Source organism: Lathamus discolor, chromosome 6 (genome assembly GCF_037157495.1).
Source record: "Lathamus discolor isolate bLatDis1 chromosome 6, bLatDis1.hap1, whole genome shotgun sequence".
Classification (NCBI taxonomy): domain Eukaryota; kingdom Metazoa; phylum Chordata; class Aves; order Psittaciformes; family Psittacidae; genus Lathamus; species Lathamus discolor.
In genome coordinates, this window is record NC_088889.1 from 67,084,184 (window position 1) to 67,098,162 (window position 13,979).

The 13,979-nt window shown below is 39.9% G+C and overlaps 1 protein-coding gene across 2 annotated transcripts; it reads left to right on the forward strand.

Annotated features, from left to right (window-relative positions):
• Window positions 1-247: 247 nt before the first annotated feature.
• LIN7C (lin-7 homolog C, crumbs cell polarity complex component) lies at window positions 248-13,557 on the forward strand. Of its 2 annotated transcripts, XM_065683360.1 has the most exons (6): window positions 248-363; window positions 5,540-5,658; window positions 6,783-6,854; window positions 7,218-7,427; window positions 8,931-8,963; window positions 10,036-13,557. In XM_065683360.1, the coding sequence occupies exons 1-6, from the start codon at window positions 327-329 to the stop codon at window positions 10,189-10,191; spliced, it is 627 nt and encodes a 208-aa protein (XP_065539432.1). In that variant the 5' UTR covers window positions 248-326; the 3' UTR covers window positions 10,192-13,557. The 2 variants fall into 2 exon arrangements, with proteins under 2 accessions (XP_065539432.1, XP_065539431.1); XM_065683359.1 differs by lacking the exon at window positions 8,931-8,963 and having other exon boundaries at window positions 255-363.
• The last annotated feature ends 422 nt before the right edge of the window (window positions 13,558-13,979 follow it).

Sequence of the window (13,979 nt, forward strand, 5' to 3'; positions counted from 1 at the left end):
GTGGAGTTTTTAGCATGTGAAAAGTCCTCAGACCTGTTACAGAGTTGGGAAAAAAGGCCCATACAGGGGGCATTTTACACTGGTTTTGATACAACTTCGGCTGAGCCCACAGGACTCAGGTCCTGCTACACCAGCGGGGGAGAAGAGAACACCGCACTGGTTGCTACCGCGGTCACGCGAAAGCCGCTCTCTGCGACCACGACAAAAACGCCTGTCACGACCGCCGCCGCCACCGCTCTAGCGGTCAACACCAGCCCCGCCCTCCCGCTAGCCGCCATTTCCGGCAGCCCTGCGTCACTTCCCGTTCGGGCCGCAGCGACGAGAAGATGGCGGCGCTGAGCGAGCCGGTGCGGTTGGAGCGAGGTGAGTGCGGCGGTGGTTTGGGACAGGCGATTCTCACTGCCGCGGGGGAGCTGTGGCCGTGGGGCTGCTGCTCCAGCCCGGCTCCGCGGCGCCTTGCCGAGGGGCTGGCCCGAGCCCATGGGACGTTTTTTCCTGTCTTTCCCCCGCCCCCTGCTGAGGCCTGATCGTCTGAGACCGGGCCGCGGGGAAGCCGAGAGCGGGCAGCGGCGCTGCCCTCTGCGAGGCTCCGAGAGGCCCCTTTGCCCCAGAGGCAGCCAGATAGAAGCCTGATTAGGAAGTCTTTTCCATTACTTCTGGTTCTCGCTGCGTGTTGGCTGGACTTCCTGCTTTGGCATTTCTGCACGCAGATTTTTCTCGTGTTTCAGTGCGCGTCTGTGTTTCCATGGGTGCACAGGCCACAGACCTGTGCGTGTGTCTGCTGCGCCTCCGCTAGTGCCAGCGTTTCTGTTAGCTTTGTGTTCCTGCTTCTCTCTTCGGAAGGCTTACGTTTGAACTCAGCTGAATTCTTAGCTTTAAGTTCGAGCTGCTAGGCTCTGTCTTAGTTAATAATAATTTACTTATTTTTATAGAAGAAAGCTGATGAATTCAGGGCTCCCCGTACACTTGTTCGTGGTTCTGCTCAGCTCTTGCACTCTCACGTTTATGGTTTTACTCCGATTTTTCTAGTTTCTAGCTTAAATTTGTGTTGTTAATACCGTATAGTGTGTACTAAAATCAGTAGGGAAATGGATAAAATACAGACCCTAGTTAGGTATTTTTTCTGTAATATGCTTGTGTCTTGTATCCAGGGCTTTTAAGAAACAAGGATAAACTTCCTTCAAGGTGTTTTTTCAGAACTGTGCAAGGTCCGCAGTAGCTCAGGGAACACATGCTTGTATAATAATATGATGGGCTTATGAATGCATATGTAGGAAAGTAGGGAGTGGAAAGTGGACTTTAAATAGGAAAAGAATAGTGAGAAAGAGAAATCCTGTTTTTGAGAAAGAAAGTAATTAAATTGAGTGTAGATGATTGGATGAGTTAACTTTTCCTGCTGCTGTTTCCATTGGAACCACCACCTTTGCTCACAGTGCTAGTTGCTTTTTTTTATAGATGTGTAACATGCTGTACATACCCATGTTTGGTACTAGCACATGCTTGTTACCACAGAAGGAATTTTTTTCTGTTTGCCTGACCCTCTTTCTCATTCTACAAGTGAATCACTTGGGTGAGAGAAGGCCTGTAAACAGTGACTTATATAAGGACTTTGACTCCCACTCCACAGCTCACCTACCCTCACTACTCCAAAGCTTGTTAATTAGGGCAGCTGCTTTGGCAGTGGATTAGTTTCTATTGGTAGGTCTGTGGATTTAAACCTCAGGCAGCATCCTTCTGCACTTCATTACGCTGCTACTATGCACTATCCATGAAAGTAAACAAATCTGCAGGGTTACTTAGGGATCAGTGTAACAAAGGAGCTATTTAGTCTTCTGCCATATTGACCTTTTTAAGAAAAGAAAAAGGGAGCACAATATAATGGACCCACAAAAGCCAGAGCCTTATTTACAGAAATAAATAACTTCTGTTAATTGTATGGGGCTGACTGCAGATAACCTGATGATGAATCAACAGCAGCTTGAATATGAACATCAGTAATGTTGGCATATAGCTTAAGAAAGGAAGAGAATAGAAAGTGAACATCACTAGTGTTGTTGGAATACAGCATAAGAGAGGAGAGAATAGTGTGGAAAAAGAGCTGATTTAAAACGGTTACCATATGCTTACCATCAGGGCAATTGAAAATTCTCTCTGTCTGTTCTCTCCTCCAAGCTGCACTGCAAACACCACCACCCAAATTCACTGGAGGGCAGGGATGAAAGAACATTTAACGTTCCAAAGTTATATGTATGGTCTGGTGGTGATGTGTGATAACTCTACATACAGTTTGGGAATCCAGGCTATTTGAACATAAGCAGTGGAGGTGGTTAATCAGGAGTATCTAGGAGGATGCTGCATTTCTCTTTCTGTGTTTTGTTCACACATATGCTTGGAGTGGTGGCATCTTGCTGTCTTTTTCTCCCACATTTTTTTAGTTTAAATGTGTCTTACTTTTTCAGGACTTTGCTGTGAGCACAAAAAATTATTTGTGAAGAACAGGCAACTGGTATAAAAAGGATGAAAAGGTTAAAAGGAAATCCATTTTTTAGTTATGTGTGGACTCAGTTTTACAGTGAGTTTTATGGGGTTTTTTTAATCACCTACCTCTGGAGTTATTTCTACATTGATCCGTGTGGAAATCCATCAATGACAATTTTGTAGTGTTCCATTTCAGCCTCTGGTGCAGAACAGTTGGCTAAACTGTAATGTTAATATTGTGAGGAAGACAGCTTTCAGCTGATCATATCACAAGCAGTAGTTCAGGAGGAAGCACACTACATCAGCAGAGTAGTCAACAACCTTTTCTTGAAAATGAAAGGTGTGTTTTGCCACTTGTTCCCAGCCAGACTAGTTCTTTTCCAGAGCAGTATTGCTGGGAGAGATTGGATCTTCAGCTTCTGACTAATAGTACCAAATGCAGTTCAGTGAGAGAAGGTTCCACTCATTTAATTTTCAGTCTCGTATAATGAGGTCCTGTCAACAGAGTAAAACAAAACAACTCTCGGGGTGGGGGGGAAGTGTGCTGTTAATCGGATTCATTGCCTGTATCTACCTGAGCCAGAGGTGCAGTGTGGTGAAGGAGATCTCTAGAGTGCTGAGGATCTGACTTTTGTGCTTCATTAGTTTGCTTTGGATTTTTACCAGCAGCAGCTTGGTCCTTTGATCTGGAAGCCTTTTCTTATTCAACTGCGTTTTCTGCTTTATTTTCATCTAAAATTAATCCATTTCAGTGTATCCCAGTCAGTTTTTGACAAGCTGATTCTATGCTCTTAGTCTACACTTCAGGAAAGACACAACAGGTTCCCAAACTAGACAATTTTACCTTAGGGTATAAAGTGCTATGTAATTAAAACTTTTCATCTCTTAGGAGATCCAGGTAGGAAATATATCTAGTTTATTGATGAAGCATGAAGGTCAAAAAAAAAAAAAGAGGAGAAATTAGCAAAACTGTTTCTGTAGTCTTCATTTCTGCTGATGCTCTTTGGATCACTGTGTTGCCGTCACCCTTTAAGATTTCTTGCAGTATCCTGATCAAATTGTTATATAACAAGTTCATGCATCTTACAGCTTAACAGGCTTCATGGGCCCCAGATTGGGGCATGGCTGTGTACAACTGTACTTTTCCTGTGCATGAAACAGTTATTTGTCTGCAAACATCTGCAAGTATTTACATGGTAGCTGTATTGTAATTTACATACTTTCTAGGCTTTTTTTCATTAATATACGGAGTGTTGCAGGATTGGAAGTGCTGCTATTGCCATTTGTTGATCATTCTACTTCAAGCTGTTCAGTGCAAGACTTGATAACTACAGATAACTTGCACTGCTGTTGCTGAACACAAGGGTTGCTAAGAATGTTGGGGATTTTTCATCCCTGGAAGAGTAATCAACAATTGCATCTAGAATTTCTTCAATTTCACCAACTATTTTGTATGTGAATTGAAATACAAAATGTGTGTTAGGAAATTAAAAGCTTCAGAAGTGTTTTTGCATTTTCTAATTGTACAGATAGCAAATAGGCACGCCTGTGTGAAGTGAGTCCTCTGAGGACTTGAGATTAGTAATAGCTGAAATTTAAGTTTTGATACTTCGTTGCTTCAGGTAACTGGTGCTTGTAAAGCCTGGCAATGCTTGCCAGAAAACACCAAATTCTCATGGTACATGGAAATCTTAACTCTCATCTGAAATAATTTGTGTCTTGTGGCTATAGTGATAATACTTGAATGTTCTTCCATGAAGGACTTATTTCCAGTCCGTGGATGACCAGCCTGAGCAGTTAAGCTGTGCCTTGTTTCATTGACTGTACCACCTGCAGGTGTGTCTCATAACTCACAAAGTGGACAGAGTGTGAGTTGTCTCTTCTCAGTGCACTTGACCTCCATTTCAGAGCATACACCCCACTGTCTTTTCATCTTGTTACGTAAATTCTCTTTTCTTAAACTTGGCCTTTTAGAAGTTTGTGGCTATTGCACGTTTTCTGACGTGGTGCCGTTGAGTGTTTTCACGTGAAAAATGGTTGCCTAAAGGTTAATTGCAGAAAAGAAGGAAGTAATGCATTTGGGATATAGCGGGGTCCCAGACTCCAACCTTTTCTAAAATAATCTGTGCCTTATTTATATAATAGATTAATCACTGCTTCATTGCCTGTGTGCTAACGAAACTAATTTTTCCTATCTGCTTTTCTGAGAGAATGTTCTGTTCAACGACTTGCATGATTCAGTCATCACTAATGGAAATACAAGTGAGGGGCATGAATGTCTTGTACTCTTCTAGAGCTGCCAGGAGCGTGTCACATGGCATTTGATGCCCCTCTTGAGTCATAGAGGTCTGGAATCAAACCTCTTACAGGGAGTTCAGTTTCACAAAGCAGCATTTACATTTATAAGAATGTTATTTATACATCATGAATTCTTAGGAACAAGTTTATAGGAACTGGAACAAAGAGGTTTGGGGTTGAGGGTTCTAAAATAGAGTTATTCTCAACTGAGAATATGAAAAGGAGCTTGATTGTTTTTTTCTAAGCACTGGAGGGTAATAGACCAGATAATTCTCAGACCTGTTATAGGGAAAGTATAGAATGTAGTCTTGTTGAACTAAAAATATTTTTTTTTATATATATATATATAAAAGACATGTTAGTGTATTTGACAATATTCTAGCTGGTTTGCTTGTTTTAACAAAATGTGATCAATGGCAGTAGATAAATTATGAAGTACGCATAAGAGATGCTGATAGTGTATATATCAATTAAGTATTTCAGTCTGATTTAAACTTCAAGGAAAAATCAGATTGGCAGTGATAACTCCAGATATTTTACAGGGTTGGATGCTGTTGTTGACTTAAAAATAGTCTGAGAGTGTTCTATTGTACCATTTTGTAGATATATAGCTTTATGGGAGAAATCAAAGGTATACACCTTAAAGCTATGTGTAAAAATGTGCACATACAGAGACTGCTCCATTAAAATGAAGAAAGAAGGAAAAACCAAAGCTGTAATTTCCTCAGATGTTCCTCATTGCTGTTGCTTTATTTTTCTGCAGACATCTGCAGAGCAATTGAGCTGCTGGAAAAATTACAGAGAAGTGGAGAAGTGCCACCACAAAAGCTACAAGCATTGCAAAGGGTCCTTCAAAGTGAATTCTGTAATGCTGTAAGGGAGGTAAGTTAACCTGATGTAAGCAGTTACCTTTAGTTGAAACCCAGTATGTCTTACTTTTATCTTTTTGTGCCCAGTACAGTAATCTGATTTTCCTCTAAGGGCTGAATTTGATTTACACCACTTCATAGAATAAGACCTACTTTTAGAAGTTCAGAAGAAAATAACAATAATTGTGGATAGTATAGGTGTACTAATAGCTCAGGAGCAAATACCTTTTTAGAAGTTATTTTGAGAGTCTGTCCTTACTGGCAGATAGCAGGCTGTTATCCTCTTAGAATGTAAGAATGGACAAAGTGCTAATTGCGTATGTTTCTTTTAAGCCATGTCCACATCACCTCAAGGTGGAGCCTTGCACCACCTCATCTTCATTCCAGTTACACTATTAGAGATTCTGAGGTGATTGAATATGCCTTGCTGGTGGTGGTGGTGGAGCTACCACTGATGATAACACCTGGAGTAATGTAAAAGATCTGGTTTTAGACAGAGGTATCATCTTAATGTCCTCATCCTGTTGAGGGCAGTACGTATTATTGCTTAACAAGTCCAAATTGTGAGGTAGATATAAGGATGTGGGTTAGCCTTCAGCGTAAGCACCTCCTTAGCATTAGTATTCTTTGCCTCTGTGTTTTCAATAGCTTTTTTTTTTTCCTAAGGTATTCAATTAGTTGCATCAGTTGAAGAAAAAGTGGTGGTCTTGCAGGAAGGGATGGGTTGTCAGGAGAGCTTTTAAGAGCTTTCCTTAAATGGTTTTGCGTGCATCCTTATTGAAGAGTTTCACATCAAATCGGACAAGAGGAGATAGTAATCCATGCCTCCAGTCATGTGTTAGAGCCATAAGCACTTCTGAGTTGATGGTGAGGTCTGGATGCTGTGGAAGGAAGAAGATCGAGGCTGAGACGTAGATCTGCATGGGTTAACTGAGCAATAAAGGTGTCACGAGAGTTGTTTCTTTGTAGTATGGCAGATTGTCACTTGACACCTTGAAGTGAATTGGGGAGAAACTTCTTACTCGAGGTGTGTACTTCTTAAGTTACACGTTTTTTTGTTATACCTGATATTTTGTTAGGTTATCTAAGCAGAAAAATATCTCCTTTCCCCATACTTTAACTGTTTTGTCTCTGTAGGTATATGAACACGTATATGAAACTGTGGATATCAGCAGTAGTCCAGAAGTTAGAGCTAATGCAACAGCGAAGGTAAAAGCCAAACTGTAACTTGTATAAACAAACAGTAATTTGTTACTTCAGAAGATTATTATTTAAAATTCAGTAGGATATTATCTAGATGTCTGATAAAATGGATAACCTTAGCAGGTTATTAAAAGATATAATCAAAGACTAGATATTTTTAAGATTGTTCTATTTTAATTTTATTCTTGGAGTTCTGACTTTTTCAAGCTACTGTCTATTCCCTAGATACCATTACCTGGTACCTAGAAAATTAATTTCATTTGTCTACACACTTTGGTACTTGGAGATAAAAATACTTTTCCAGTCTGCTCGCTGTGTCTAGCTAAGAGGTCTATATTTAATTTCTTAGAAAAATATTGTTTCTTACAGGCCACCGTAGCTGCGTTTGCTGCTAGTGAAGGCCATTCCCATCCCAGAGTGGTTGAACTACCCAAAACCGAAGAAGGTCTTGGATTCAATATAATGGGAGGCAAAGAACAAAATTCTCCAATCTATATCTCTCGTATTATCCCCGGCGGTATAGCTGATAGGCACGGAGGCCTGAAACGTGGAGACCAGCTGCTTTCTGTAAACGGAGTGGTAGGAATTGGTTTCCACTTCACGTAGCAGTAACAACTTGATTCCACTTGGGGGCATATGGAGAATATACATGGCACAAACTTAATGTCATCTTATTAATGTTGGCAAAATAGTTTCTTTTTATCCTCACAAGTGCAACTTGCTTAGGTTTCTGTGGAGTTGTGTGCATTGAGACTTCTAGGACTATGCTTTGGTTAGATGTTTGACTTGGGAACTGCAATATTTATGTCAGTATTTCGGATTCTGAGGGATTGTGTTGTGAAATCTAAGTTTCATGATGCAGATTTTAATGAATATAATATTTTGCACCTTCTAAGGTAAGTAATCAATTATGTGTTGCATTAGACTGAGCAGATCCTCGTTATCCCCGAAAAATGCTACTGCATAATAATAATAAGCTATAATAAGGTGGAACTACAAGGTGGTGTTGTCTTCAGTTGTGTGATACTTTTTTCCTTCCACTTAAGTGTACTGACCTTCAAAACCAGAGGCTTTTCACCATATTTTAAGCAGTATGTGTAACAAATGCTGTTGTGGATATTTACTTTTAATGAGTATCCTCTTCTAAAGAGTGAGAATACAAAAACCAAAACACAGGGTGGCTGGAAAGAGGAGGCTATGGACAGCCTTTGGCTTAAGGCAGCTGCTAGTCAAATGCATGTAAACATTTCTCAAACTAGTGTTTTCATTTGAAGAGAAGCTGTATGATAGCTTAAAATTTTGGTTTTATCACTACTTCTGTAAACCCAATTGTATTTGAAGACAGAGGGTCAAACTAAACCCTGTACTTTTCAATTCGAGTGAGGGGTTTTTTGACACTTGAAGGAATGGTTGTGGAGTCTCCTACACTGGAGATATTCAAGGCCCGCCTGGACAAGTTCCTGTGTGATGTACTGTAGGTTACCCTGCTCTTGCAGGGGGGTTGGACTAGATGATCTTTTTAGGTCCCTTCCAACCCTTGGGATTCTGTGATTCTGTAATAGAGGCTAACTGGGTGTCTGTACTCTGGGAAGTCTCTGCTAGGGCAGGTCTCTGACATACTCGGCTCCTGGCTATTATTTGGGAGTCCAGCTGTGCATTTCAGGAGATGAAAGAGTGACATGGATGGCTGTAGTGATGCAACTGTCCTTGGCCTAGCCTTTCCATTAGTTTGAAGCATTAAGTATTGAGGGGGACAGGTGTAGAACTCTGTTCAGATGAGGCCTTCCTCACCCACAGACTCTCCTGAAAGAAAAACCACCACCTAAACCTGAACCTGGTCATCAGGCAGTTTGAGCACATGTATAAATATGTATTGCCATTGCATGAATACAGTGAGTGAGTGCATAAAAAGCTTTTGAGAATGCTAATGTAGTCTCAGAAAAAACATCTGATGTTTACAGAGGGAATCCTGTCATCTTAATATGTGACAGGCATTTTCTTGTAATTTCTGATTTAGTAATTAAAAAAGTCACTGCCAAAACTGCAGTTGGATGTGCCTTAAAACAAGTCTGTTTATTTCAGATGGGAGATTTTGAATGTACTCCAGAATTGCAGGTGTGTTGATACAATTAAACATAGACCTTTACCAATCTTTTATTACTGGTTTTAACCAGAACAGCCTACACATCTACTTAAATAACACAAATGAAAGTATTCAAATGTCTGTGTTGTCTTAAGTCTGATAGAAGAGAAATAACTTGGGGTTTTTTAACTGTTGTCTTTTTTCCTGTAAGTAAAGTTATAGTAACGGGGAAACCCTACAATCAACAGGTACATCACCTGCCTTCTAGCTTCTAATAGTGCCAGTGGGAGGTAGGCTTGGGGTAGTCCCATCATTGTGTTTAATAAGTTTGGAAGAAATAAGTTTGGCTGATAAAATGTGTGCTGATAAAATGTATATTTGGATGCAGTTGTTGAGAACTGTTGCTTACAATTTATAATTAGATGGATCTAGTATAACCCTGATAAGTTCTGAGAGTTATTTAAGGAAAGTATTTTGATTCTGTTCTTACTGAGTTGGTTTAGGCTGTTCTGAATTAATTTAGAGGAAATTAACTTGAAAACCTTGCATTTGTGGAGAGATGTGTGGAGCACAAAGATCAGCAGCATGCTGCATCTTAGGTTCTTCAGTGCAGCACTTGGTATGCACTGTTCTGCCCTGTCGTAACACAGGATAACATCAGGAAGTCAGCTATCTTGCAGTTGTCTGTGGCTTATTAGGCAAATAGAGGGTGACTGCTGATTTTAAAGTGCGTCCAGAAAGAAGGAGAATAATCTGGAGTTTGAAATAAGCATCCGCCTGAAGTTGTTGTTTTTTAAGTGTCATTTCAGAACTGCTTAATGTTACCCTTGTTTCAGTTAGTGTGTGTAAATACAGGATGTGATTGTTCAGCATAAACCTGACCAAAAGTTTTGTAGTAATCTATTAATACTAATGAGTATATTTATCATCACCTCTTACTGATTTGCTGAAGAATAAATCTTGAACATGGGTGACGTTGTACTTGTGCAGTCTTCAAACTGGAAAACTTCAATAGCTGATTGTATAGAAATTGTACAAAGAAATGAAAAAGTAACTGTTTTCAGTATGTGTCTTTACTAATACTCCATCATTTATGCTTTGCAGAGCGTTGAAGGTGAACACCATGAAAAAGCTGTAGAACTGCTGAAGGCAGCTCAAGGGAAGGTTAAATTGGTTGTGCGATACACACCAAAGGTCCTGGAAGAAATGGAGACGAGATTTGAAAAAATGAGATCAGCAAAACGCAGACAGCAAAATTAACTTTGAATGCAATAATTTAAGGAGAAAATATATTCCATTTGCATTTTTATAGTTTGTGACTCAGTTGATCCAATGCCTGGGCTACAAAAGACCCTGTCCTTTTTGTAGAATCACAGAATGATTGAGGCTTGGAGGGACTCCTGGGGTTCATCCGGTCCAAGCCCCCTGCTTGGAGGAGGGCTAGCTAGAGCAGATTGCTCAGGACTGCAACAGGCTATGGCTTTAAGCATCTCCAAGGATGGAGACTCCAGAAGATCTCTGGGCAACCTGTTCTAGTGTTTGATCTTCCTGTATTTTCAGTTGTGCCCATTGCCTCTTGTCCAGCCACTGAATGCTACTGAGGAGAATCTCGCGCTTTTTTTTATACTCCTCCCTGTCAGTCACTTACACATGTTGGTAAGATCACCCCTGCGCCACCTCTTCTCTAGGCTAGACAATCCCTGTTCTCTCAGCTTCTCCTTGTCTGTCAGATGCTCCCATCACTTCATCTTTGTGGCCCTGTGCTGGACTTGTTCTTGTAATGCCCATGTCTGTGTGCAGGGGGAGCCCAAAACTTTGGACACAGCACTTGACTTGTGGCTCATCAGGGCTTAGCAGAGGGGAAGGAAGAATTCCCTCACCTTGATGGCAGTGCTCTTCCTGATTCAGACCGGGAGATTGCTGGGCTGCTTTATCACGAGGACACATGGTAGCTTATGGTCAGCTTGGTATCATTCTCTGCTGGGCTGCTTTGCAGCAGGTTGGCCCCCACCCTGTACTGGTACGTGGGGTTATTCCTCCCTGGGATAGGACTTTGCACTTACCTTTGCTGAACTTTGAGAGATTCCTGTTTCCCATTTCTGTAGCCTGCCAAGGTCCCTTTGGCTTGCTGAGAGTGTGCTCTGTCCTGTCACCCCTGTACTTGGTGAAAATGTTAACCAGTGTGGGCCCCAGTACAGACCCTTAGGGTCCACCAATAGACACTAGCATCCAGCAGGACTTTGTGCCACTGATCACAGCAACCCTTAGCAGTCCAGCCATGCTTAGAATGTTCTCAGTCTCCATAAGTTTCATGAATTATGAGGAATGTGTATTTTTAAAATGGCCTAAGGTAACCCTGAAAAAGCATATATTGGTATTTCTAGATTTTTTTTTTTACAAGCCTCTTTCATGTTAGACCTTTGAATTGAATGCGCAGATTTTTCAAAGGCATTTCATAAGATGTACAATTGGCATCCCTTTTTTGTTTCTCCTGTTTCCTTTAGGCATTACTTAACTAGAATCTGCAGGGGTTTTTTGATGATTGTTTTTGGAAAAAAGATTCTTATGTAGCAGTATTTTGGCACTTTTCTTAACAATATGTTGTGTATCAGCTACAAAACCTAATCATGTTCTACTGTGTAGCTGATAATGATACCAGATTTTGTAATGTTTTGGTGAGTACATGATTTTTACACTTCTGCTAAATTGTAATTCATTATTATGGAAACTGTATTACCTCGCCTGTAAATAATTTACAGTTGCTGTTCTCATATAATGATTTTTGTAATACTGACACAGTTTCGCAACAATCATTCCTGTAACTTATTTTGTACTAATTTTAAAGCAGTCAAGGTGGGGGTATAATTCTGTATGCAATTCTGAATTGACTCTCTAGATGTATTTTTATACTCGGAAACAGAAGCTATAATAATGCAGTGCAACAGAATTCCAGATGTTTCCCTAACTTTCAGCTGTTTAAAAGAAATACTCATCTTAATTGTCATACCTCTTGTGGGTTTTTTTAGTATGTTCTATTGTAATCTTATCTACAGACTGACTGCATTGGTCTTGGAATAGTTAGCACCTAAATTATTGGTTATTACATGCATAAGAGTAGAATATTCTGAGGCTTATATGCCAGGTTACCATGACGTGAACTTGTCTGGGATATTATTACTGACTGCTTCTGACTTGGAGGATTCTTGTTTGTACTGCAGAAGTACTGCACATCACTATTGCTGTAAAACTTTCTGTGGAGGGATGCTGTGGTAGTTATAAGGAATCTCAAGCTGGAAGCAACTAGTGTCTTGTCTCAAGTGTGTGTGATGCGGCATGGTTTTTGTTTGTTATTGAGAAGAATAATTCTGGACAGAGGTCCTTTTCTTGGAATCTGCCAGGCTTGAGGCTGTACTTGTATAGTTTAGGTTTTGGGGTCTTTTTGGTTTGGTTTTTGCTTTTTAAGCTTCACCTTTTGGTAAATATCTAGAATTAATTTAATTGTCTACTGGGTGTTTGTTCACTTGTATAGCAGCTATGAGTGCATCCTAATTGAATGTTAGAATTTGATTCTTAGAAGCTTAAACTGAAAAGTGCAGTTCTTGCTATATGGCTAATCCCTAGTCTCACATGGAGGAGTATGATCCATTGTGAAATAATTCCGTATGTGAAGGAAAGGAAAAGGTTAGTGATCTAAAAATGACAGCATGAGGTTTGTACTTTGTCAGTTGACCCATTGGAAAAAACAATGTGATTGCTACAGACAAGTGAGAAATACGATTGTTTTCTGCATGTTTGTAAGCATGGTAAGCCTGCAAAGAGAAGTTTGGATTTTAAAGATACTGATAGTTTGAAAATGCAGTATAGATATTTATCAGCTAGATGACATTGAGCACTGAATTGCTTTGGTTGTGTGTCATGGGCCTCTTTCAAAAGGCCCCATGTTACTGATACAACCATGTTGAATTGTATATTTTTACAGAACAGCTAATGTTTAAGGTATTGAGACAAAATCAGTAGTTAGACCAATTGTGGATGTTTTAATTTAATTGTAAAATAGTAGAGATCTGTTTTAGAGCTATATATAAATATATTAAGAAAGGGTATGGAAAGGAGATAGAAATGTGTATTTTAAAACCTGTATCCCTTGTGTTACTGAAACAAGAGGTGTGTTTTGTTACTTTATGGAAATATTTACGCTAGTGCATCCAGAGGCGCTAAGTGTGGTAGCATTTTCATTCTGAATTGTAGCATTTGGATACAGCTTGTCAGCTACTACATAATGTGGGGAGGTGTATCTGGGCATATAAATTGTACATGTAGAATTTAATAAAGTTTTTAAATGACAACAAATTCCATAAACAGATAACTTATTAATACTCATCTTTACTACTATGAAAATCCTATACTGTTGACGAAAGGATAGATTAAAATACGCCAAGAAACTTGATCTCTGTTACTACTGAGCAGTGCCTGTACTGTGTTAACATGCAGTCTGTATACACTTGGCATACTTGGGTATGCAAAGAGGTTAAGAAGAGGTGTCATTTCTGCAGATACTTCTGCATCTGTTGCTGCTGTGAGGATCTTTGGGTTTTATCAACAGAAAAATAAAAGTTAAATTTTGCATGCGTTGTGTTTGTGCCTTTTTCTTCTGACTTCCCATTGGGGGCACTTCTTTCAGACTGCTTTAATTGGTTGTTCATAATCTCTAGGGCTCAGTATAAATACCCTGCGTGTATGTGGGTGTCCGAAGAGGAAAACTTCAAGCTGTTATTAGTTACTTCTCATTGCTTATGGATTTTTCCTTTCCTACCCCAATGTTGGAGAAGAAGATGGGAATGCTCTCAAGTACCTATAATACGTTGGACCTCCTGCATTTTTGAGACCTCCGTAGTCCTCAGCTGCATAAACTCAAATGATGCATAAGCATAAGGCTTATAATACTGAAGAGAAGACTGATGTTAATGTCATTTCATAGCTTAAAAAGCTGCAGTTCATCAATGTTGTGTTTTTCATTGCAATTACTAGCTTAACTGATTTTAAAACAA